Source organism: Tamandua tetradactyla, chromosome 7 (genome assembly GCF_023851605.1).
Source record: "Tamandua tetradactyla isolate mTamTet1 chromosome 7, mTamTet1.pri, whole genome shotgun sequence".
Taxonomy (NCBI): Eukaryota; Metazoa; Chordata; class Mammalia; order Pilosa; family Myrmecophagidae; genus Tamandua; species Tamandua tetradactyla.
This window is the reverse complement of record NC_135333.1, coordinates 4,462,940-4,472,866: the sequence shown is the minus strand read 5'-3', so window position 1 is coordinate 4,472,866 and position 9,927 is coordinate 4,462,940. Positions and strand designations below refer to the sequence as shown.

The following is a 9,927-nucleotide window of genomic DNA, read 5'->3' as shown; positions in this document are numbered from 1 at the left end:
ATAAGGAGGGGTTATTATTTGGAAGAAGTAAGTATATATTGGAACTGACATTTCTTCTTGATTCCATCATATTTTCTAAATAGGTAATCATGTCATCTGTAAATAAAGACAGTTTTATGTCTTCTTTCCCAATCTGGATGCCTTTTATTTACTTTTTTGTGGCTTACTAAACTGGCAAAACCTCCAGTACAATGTATAATAGAAGTGATAAAAATGGATATCTTTTTATTGGTTCTGATCTCAGCTGGAAAGCATTCAGAGTTTCACCATTAAGCAAATATTAGCTGTAGGCTTTTGATGAGATTATCTCCATGGAGATGTGACTCACCCAATTGTGGATATTAACCTTAGATTAGAGGGAGATGGGATGCCACCCATCCCATCTCCCATTCACTGGCTTTTCTTGAGTGAAGGTAACCTCTTGATGGTGCCTAAATTTGGACATTTTTATAGACTTGTTTTAATTTGGAGATTTTCACGGCCTTAAAACTGTAAACTTGTACCTTATTAAATTCCCCCTTTTAAAAGCCATCCTGTTTCTGTTGCATTCTGGCAGCTTTCAAACTAGAACAGGCTACAAAGGGAGAGTGTATGCCTGATGGGAGAGCAGAGGTTTATGTACTGAGGAAGGGGATCTGGGCTTCCAATTGCTCTGTTTGCAACATTTCATCTACTCTCCCTGCCCCCATCAATTTCCAGCCCTGAGCTTCACCCAGCAGCACAGCTAACACATTTAACACCCAGAGTTGATCACTTCTTAACATTTTTCCTTCTCTTTACAACATTATTTTCAATAATAATCATGAAATGAAACGAATTATAATAATGACAGGAAAAGAACCAGATAGTGAAAATTTTCTTTAATTGAACTCTCTTTGTAGATAAAAAACAAAAATAAAATCTTATAGTACACAAAAGCAAAAAAAGTAATGGATAATGTTTTCAACTATACAAGTGCCTTTCTGGAATTTCTACAGTGTCAAGTTTTATTACATGTAGGATTAGGCAAAATTGAAGTCAATAAATTTTTATTTAAGGTGTATTCACATGTTGTGCTTCATTCCAATGCTCAAAATCAGCTTATTTCCTCTGAAGCTTGAGGCAAGATTTATCTTTGAGATAACCCCTTTTAAAAGGAATCCACAACTATTTAGGCAGTCTTGTCACAACTCCTTTCGTTTGGTTGGCCTTCTTTTCATCTCCACATGTGTATGGACATACTGACAGACAGATCATAAATCCCCTGCCTAGTATTCTTGGAACCTAATTTCTTCAAATTATTCACTTTACGGCCTTCAGAATCAGAACTGGTACATCAGCAAGGTTCTCAATTTCACATAAATGTCTTTTTTGAAAAACAAACTTATTCCTACACATTTACCTTTCAATGTAATAATGTAACATTACTGTTTGTTTTTAAGCCTTAACCTCTGCACATTTTTTTCAATGATTTCATTCTAAATTTATTTATATGTTCATGTTCAATAGATAGTAGAGCCAGATATGTCAACTTATTTTCAATTGTGGTTGATCAAAACCACTTAACTTTTTAATACAATTTCATTGAGATATCTTCACATACCATATAATCATCCAAAGTATATAATCAGTGGCTCATAGTATCATCATATAGTTGTGCATTCATCACCACAATCAATTTTAGAGCTTTTTTATTATTCAAAAAAATTAGAAAATAAAAATAAAAAAGAACACCCAAAACATCTTATACCCCTATTGTTTATTAACCTTTAAGTCTTTATTTTCTTACTCATCTACCCATACACTGGCTAAAGGGAGTGTCAATCACAAGGTTTTCACAATCACATGGTCACACTGTAACAGCTATAGTTATACAATCATCTTCCAAAATCAAGGCTCCTGGATTACATTCAACAGTTTCGGGTACTTCCTTTTAGCTATTCTAAACATGAGAAACCAAAAAGAAATATCTGTATAATGCATAAAAATTACCTCCAGAATAACCTCTCAACTCTATTTGAGATCTCTTAGCAACTAAAACTTTGTTTCATTTCTTTTCCCCCTTTTTGTCAAGAAGTCTTTCTCAATCTCACAATGCCAGGGCCAGGCTCATCCCCAGGAGTCAAATCCCTTGTTACCAGGGAGATTTATACCTCTGAGAGTCATGTCTCATGCAGGGGGTTGGGGGAGGGCAGCGAGTTCACCTGCCAAGTTGGCTTAGAGAGAAAGGCCACATCTGAGCAACAAAAGAGGTTCTCTGAGGTTGACTCTCAGGCATAATTATAAGTAGGCTTAGCTTCTCCTTTGCAGAAATAGTTTCATAAGGGCAAACCCCAAGATCAAGGGGTTGGTTTATTAAATCGGTAGTCCCCAATGCTTGTGAGAATATCAGGAATTCCCCAGGTTTGGAGGTTTAATAGTTCCACATTTTGCCTGTCCCCTCAAGGGGGCTTTGCAAAATACCTTTTTATCTTCTGCCCAAATTACTCTGGGATATATCAGGGTATGACATTAATCTACAAAATAACAAGATCTCATTCCCCATTCAAGGTTCCATGTAAGTATTTGTTTGAATAAACTGACCATACAGGTTAAATTAGATAGTGTGCTAGATGAAATATAAATTTTGTACCAGATAACGTTTCTTCTTTTGCTCTCACACAGTTGTTGAAGCTTTAAAATACAGTCAGTATCATCCTTTACCCTGTATTCTGATTTACCTTAGTCCTAACCATGTCCATTTCATTCATATCTCTAATTGAAATCTGATCTTTTTTTCAGGTTCTTTAAAAGTTGATGTATGAGTAATGCTGACTTTCAGAGCTGCAGAACTCCAACTCTGAGTCTCAAAGTGTCACACAGATACCCAAAGGTTCAGGGAACTATCAGGTTATACACAAATAGCTCAGCCTCTCAGAATTTAGAAATAACAGTTACAACTCTGAAATAGATGTGACTGCTGTAAGAGCTTAAAATCTAGGAACAGGTGTTATGGTGGCAGCATTCATGATATGCAATGAATGGAGGTGACCTAAGGGTACAAGTTTGACTGATGAACGAAAGGGCCAAAATGTGGTGTATACATTAAATGGAATATTGAGCAGCTGTAGGAAGGAATGAAGCTGTGAGGCACGCAACTATGTGACTGAAACTTGAGGACATGATGTTGAGTGAAATAAGCCAGAAATATTGTAAGTCCTCACTAAGATAAACTAACTGTAATGAGCAAATGCTGAGAATTAAATTCAAGAGTGTTCTAGTTTGCTAGCTTCTGGAATGCAATATACCAGAAACAGAATGGCTTTTAAAAAGGGGAATTTAATAAGTTGCTAGTTTACAGTTCTAAGGCCAAGAAAATGTCCCAATTAAAACAAGTCTATAGAAATGTCCAATCAAAGGCATCCAGGGAAAGATACCTTGGTTCAAGAAAGCTGATGAAGTTCAGGGTTTCTCTCTCAAGGGGAAGGGCACATGGTTATACCAGAAACAGAATGGCCTTTGAAAAGGGGAATTTAATAAGTTACTAGTTTACAGTTCTAAGGCCAAGAAAATATCCCAATTAAAACAAGTCTATAGAAATGTCCAATCAAAGGCATCCAGGGAAAGATACCTTGGTTCAAGAAAGCTGAAGTTCAGGGTTTCTCTCTCAAGGGGAAGGGGAGATGGTAAACACAGTCAGAGTTTCTGAAAGGCACATGGTGAACACAATCAGGGTTCCGTTCTCATCTGGAAAGGCACATGGTGAACAGAGAGTCATCTGCTAGCTTTTTCTCCTGGCTTCCTGTTTCATGAAGCTCCCCAGGAGGCATTTTCCTTCTTCATCTCCAAAGGTCGCTGGCTGGTGGACTCTGCTTCTCGTGGCTGTGTCGTTCTTCTCTGCTCTCTCTGAATCTCTCTTTCTTCCAAATGTTTCCTCTTTTATAGGACTTCAGAAACTAATCAAGACCCACCCAAATGGGTGGAGACATGTCATCATCACCTAATCCAGTTTAACAACCACTCTCAATTACACCACATCTCCAGGGAGATGATCTAATTACAGTTTCAAACATACAATGCTGAATAGGGATTAGAAGAAACAGCTGCCTTTACAAAATGGGATTAGGATTAAAACATGATTTTTCTAGGGGACACACATCCTTTCAAATCAGCCCAAAGAGCATAGGTTACCAGGAGATAGAAAGTGGGCAAGGATTGGGCAATCAATAATTAAGGAGTACAGAATGTTCAGTATTGAATATATGCCATTGTGTGTATATATCACTGTAGGTTCCTCTGTTAATCTGAAAGTTAAATCTTAAAATTCAATTATGAGGGAGTGCAAGGGTAGTTTAGTGGTAGAATTCTCTCCTGCCATGTGGGAGACCAGGGTTTGATTCCTGGCCCATGCACTTCCCCAAAAACAAACAACCAAAACAAACAAAAACCAAACAAACAATTCAACAAATGCTGCTGCAATAATGATTCTCATATAGAAAAATTTTGGATTCTCATATCAAAAAATAATGAAATGCGACCCCACCATACAGCATACAAAAAAAACATCAGTTATATTTGCAAAAACTTCTGAAGTTTTTCTTCTGCAAAAATCAGAGGATACGGAATCATAGTGAAACTGACATTATTTAATTTTTATCTTGGGACAGGTGTTTAATTCTTGGTGAATATGCTCAAGATATTTAAATACTTCCTTGTGATTTCTTCTGGTAATATATGACCAGTCACTTTTATAATTTTTCTTTGCATTGCCTTTGATTTTGATTATTTTTTCCATGTAACGTCAATTTTCTCACATTATGTTGTTTCATAGTTACTGATCTCTGTATATTTTGTGCATAGAACCTTAAGGACTAATTTTAAAGCTTGATGCTTTAATGTACATTCTTTAAGTCTGAATGTGACTATTTGCAAAAAGTTTTGCAACAAATAACCCCATATAAGTTCACATACACACACAATACAAATACTACTGAATTGTATCTCTGAAATAATGTTTTAAAATTATTCTCTAGTTTAAAGACAATTAACAATTAAGAGTACATTTTAAATATTAAATATATTTAAAATTAGCAAACTATTTCATGCGTGAATAAAAGTTGCACTTACCAAACAAAAATATCACATCTTGCAGTTCACAATCTATTAAATTTTTTTCTTCCTGCAGGACACCTCAGTGGAGTGAGTGCTTTTACTTGAACTGATGTCTATGAAAAAACAGCCAGTTACAGTAAGGAAAGTCTCAGGTATGACTATAATTTAAACTGAGAAAAGTGATCAGAACTGCTAGAGCTTTCTCTAGTTTCTCAGAACTGCTCCCTCCTGAGAGCCTCTGTCCTTCATATGGGAAGGGGACCTTAGTTTTCCTCCAGTCCCCTTGTTTAGATTAAATGAGAGGCTTCAGCTTTGTCTAAAGCTCTCAGCTATCCAGGACAACATACACAAATTACCCTCTAGGAATAAGGGACAAAAGGGAGAAGGGGGAAGAGAAAGGGCAGAATTGAGCCTGCATCTAGAGACGATGTCAAATGATGGTAGACCCAACTTTTAAAAAGTGAGGGAGACATCTTAGGGTCTACGTAGAGAAATGGAACAAGGAAAAAATGACTTTAGCCACCAAGAGGGAAGGAACAAGAGTAGGAGACAGCCACAGACAGTCATAAAAAATAGAATTAGAAAGGAAAGGAATCTAAACCAGCAATGATTCCCTATCTAGGGCCCAGCTGGCTTAGACATGGCTCTCCTGTCATTGGTCAAAACACCTTTAGGAAGGACAGCTGATCATAAAGGTAACAAAATCTAAGAAGCTCAGTTCTAACACCTTGGGGGTGGGGGGTGGTAGGGGCAGTTACTGGAGATAAGGAACGAAGGAGTGGAAGTATGATCTGGATATCTTGCCAAATCATCTAGTAGCTGGGATCACTTCAGACATTGCTGAGGAATGCAGAACAGCTCCCTGTAACAACAAAACAGATTTAGATTCATTTTTTCCCCAAGACCAACACAACAATGAGTTTCTACCATCTTAGCTTACAGAGAGAATATTTAATACAGTTTACAATTAGAATCCACGAAGGAGACCTTGACCACAAAGATATTTACAAAATTAACTTGGTTAAGAAAAAAAAAGCAGAAGCTGTCTGCCAGAAGAGCTATTCACCAGTCCGGGCCCTGTCATCATTCAGCCGTGTGAACCCAAAGGAGCCAGTTAACTTCCTTGGATCTGTGTTTCTCCATCTGTAAAACATGGGTGATTAAACCTCCCATTTAAACTCCCTCAGTGTTCCTCAGTAGATTCTAAGATAGGAGCTCACTGTGAAAATTTAAAAGCAAATGGAAGATGTGGCATTGAAAAAACTAGACAATTGCATGAACTTTCTAATAGAATCATCCAATCTCATAAAGGGACTTGCTGGTCACTGATTTGATAAGAGTCATTACAGGACATTTACCTGTGACTTTGAAGAAAGTAACTTTCAGGTGCTCTGCTAGTCTTGGAAGAAGCTTAAGAAGAACCTCAGATCATATCTTGTTTGAATGAGCAATTCTTATTTTTAGCATGTTGTGAAGGTGGGGCTAGATGGAAATGGAGCTGCCTATCCTTCAGAAGTCACAATGAAAAGTCAATCTTTATTTTAGCAGTGTTTGGTCTGGAAGAGCTACTGCAGAAGTGTCAGCCCTGTGTCCCATCTCATCACTAACATCTTTTTATAACATACACTTGAAGTTTTATGTGCTCATTACAAGAGAGAGAAAAACCAACATTTGCCATGTTATCCTCAATAGGTGAAGCACTAAGTGTTTTAAGGACATTCTCTCAGTTAATACTCAAGGCAACTCTCAAAGGTTAGTGTTACTGTCCCCATTTTACAGGTGAAGAAACTGAGAACCAGAACAGCCATATGACTTGCCCTCTAGGACAAGGCAAACCTGAAGTTAAAATTCAGGTTTCCTGACTTCCCAATCTAGGCTCCTTCCTCTATAATATCATGCTACCTGTGATAAAAAGAAACAGAGGTGAACTGTTAGACAACAAAGTTAGGGAAAGGGATATGCTGTAACCAAAGTGCTTACCCACTCTCTATCATGCTGAAACATCAATTTCTGAAGAACTGGCAAATGAGAGAAAAATTCAATATTAAATCACCACCAAACATAGGCTGTCCAACTTTGGTGGTTCAGAAGGCACTTCCAAATTCTGTTTGCCTTGGTGTTCTCATAAAAGAAAATGACAACAACAGAGGCCAGGTCAAGATGCGTTCAAGATGCTGGGTACCTCATAGTTTTTTTTATTACAGCAGGTCAATGAAACGAATGAAATTTATCAACATGAAATTACCTCTTTGGACACATCTTCAACATCCGTTCTGATACTCTGGGAAATAAATCAACTCAAAAGGATCCTACCTTTTACCAGATACTACCCTTAACATCCTAAAACAGTCATTGCTGTGCACAAGATTTTTGGCAGACATAAGCTCTACCATAAAGCAGAGCTCAAAACAATTGGTGGCTATAACTGGTATTTAATTGTACCCTTGTTGGGTGGGTCAGACTGTATGAGGCAGTGTGGCTGTGTGTTGGGGAGAGAGGTCTGGACCAGCTGCTCCTGCTGGGGGTGGGGATGGGGCGAGAGTAGGGGTGGGGAACTAAAGCCAAGGTCCTTGACTTCTATGCACCTCAGCTATCCCACTGCCTATATCCCAGGCAACATTAAACAATTAGATATCAGCCAGCTGAAGTGCCCAAATACAAAGCTTCCTATTGGAGTCTGGAAGGAGTGGCCAATTTTGGAAAGGCCTTTCTTGACACATTAGAGCAGATGGGGATGAAAGTTGTAGTGGAGGCTGGAGAACAGCCTGATGTGCTTCAGGAGGTTGGGCCCACCCACCTTAGCCCTCAACAGCGAATAGAGCACTGTGCCCTGGCCAAAGCCATTGTGGCAGTACCCCTGTGACAGGTTGGTGAGGGCCCAGCGGGCTGCAGGGGCAGGGATGAGCATGGCTGGTGTGCAGCCCTCGGAGGCAGGGGCCACACTGTATAGGGAAGGACCCAGCTGCTGTAGTTCCAGGAAGTAGAGGCACCAGCTCCACAAGCCCCATGCTGTATAGGGAGAAGAAGAACTTGACGGGCCAGCTAAAGACTGGGCGGCTGGCAAACTGCATGTACATCCAGGTGGGTAGGGGCCCCAGCAACATGCTCACAGGACCCACTCCAGGATCCATGTGGGCTCTGGGTTGATGTAGTGCTGGAGCCTCTCAGGATGATAGAACTTCAGATAAAGGGCATCTCTGAGGTGTGGCTCTGTGCTGGTTTGAAAAGATGTGTGTACCCTAGAAAAGCCATGTTTTAATCCTAATCCCATTTTGTAAAGGCAGCTGTTTCTTCTAATCCCTATTCAATATTGTATGTTTGAATCTGTAATTAGATCATCTCCCTGGAGATATGACTCAATCAAGAGTGGTTATTAAACTGGATTAGGGGTCTTGATAAGCTTACTGGAATCCTATAAAAGAGGAAACATTCTGGAGAAAGCTTGAGATTCTGAGAGAGCAGAATGGCATAGCCATGAGATGCAAAGAGTCCACCAGCCAGCGACCTTTGGAGATGAAGAAGAAAAATATCTCCTGAGGAGCTTCATGAAACAGGAAGCCAGGAGAGAAAGCTAGCAGATGATGCTGTGTTTGCCACATGCCTTCCCACTTGAGAGAGAAACCCTGACCGTGTTCACCATGTGCCCTTCGACTTGAGAGAGAAACCCTGAACTTCACTGGCCTTCTTTAACCAAAGTATCTTTCCCTGGATGCCTTAGATTGGACATTTCTATAGACTTGTTCTAATTGGGACATTTTCTCAGCCTTAGAACTGTAAACTAGCAACTTGTTAAATTCCCCTCTTTAAAAGCCATTCGGTTTCTGGTATATTGCATACCAGTAGCTAGCAAACTAAAACAGGCTCAGAGAAGCAAGTGCACAAAAGGTGCTCCAAGGTGAGGAAGATCTGCTCCTCAGGGACAGTGTTGTCTTCCCACATCAGGACGTAGTCTGAGTTGTAGGTCTGCAGTGATGACTCCAGGCAACAGCCATAGTTCTGCTTCTCTTTCTCAAAGGAGTTGGTGGAAGGGTCATCTCCATAATCATCCACACTGCCCTGATAGTGGTTGGCCATGGGAACGTACTTGGACAGCAGCTTGGCATTGGAATGGCACAAGTTCTGCTCCATGTTGCACAAGAAGAGTTGGTGGTCCTCACACTGGGGGCTGTGCTGCTGAAGTAACCCATGGAACTGGGACACCACCTGCCAGACATAGTGGAAGCCAGGCTGCCTGTCCACAGTGATGATGGTGATGACCAGCCAGGGGTGGGGTGTGGCGTGCCAGACAGTGGGCACTGAGTCATTGGCAGAGGGGAGTGCCTCAGAATCATGGAGGCCAGCCTCACCTTCCTTCAAACACTGCTGCAGGAATTCTTGGCTCATTTGGTTCAGACACCAATGGCACTGGTAGAAGTAAGAATGCAGGAGGCAGTGACAGGCCAGAGGGGCCAGCAGGCCAAACGTCACTGCTGTTAGGATGAAGAGCTGGTGGCAGTGCTGCCCCAGGAGCCTCTGGAGGAGCATGGGAGCTGGGGATGTGGGGGTGCTCATGAGGTCCACTTCTGATCATGTCTTGTCCCAAAACAAACCATCGTGGAACTCTGGCCCAAATCATCACACACAAAACCTAGCTGGCACGGGTGGTCAGCTCAGTTCTGGTAGGTGCCTCATCTCCAAGGAGGCGCTATTGCCTGCCCCTGGCCTCTTCACCTCTACACTCCATTTCATTTTAAATGCAAAAACCGTTAAGCGGTCACAGAGAATGGCAGAATTGAAGTAACTCATGTTCTCTTGCTTTGTCTTTACAATCACTGTATCATTGTTTACTTCAAATCTATTGTTTAAATGTAGGACTGT

General features: G+C 40.4%; 1 protein-coding gene across 1 annotated transcript; it reads right to left on the bottom strand.

The window, feature by feature from the left end:
• Positions 1 to 7,789: 7,789 nt before the first annotated feature.
• Positions 7,790 to 9,621, bottom strand: LOC143689453 (GPI-N-acetylgalactosamine transferase PGAP4-like). The gene is given in 4 exon segments (XM_077167805.1): positions 7,790 to 8,054; positions 8,056 to 8,182; positions 8,185 to 8,278; positions 8,929 to 9,621. Coding segments are annotated over 4 exon segments (1,179 nt in total).
• Positions 9,622 to 9,927: the final 306 nt, after the last annotated feature.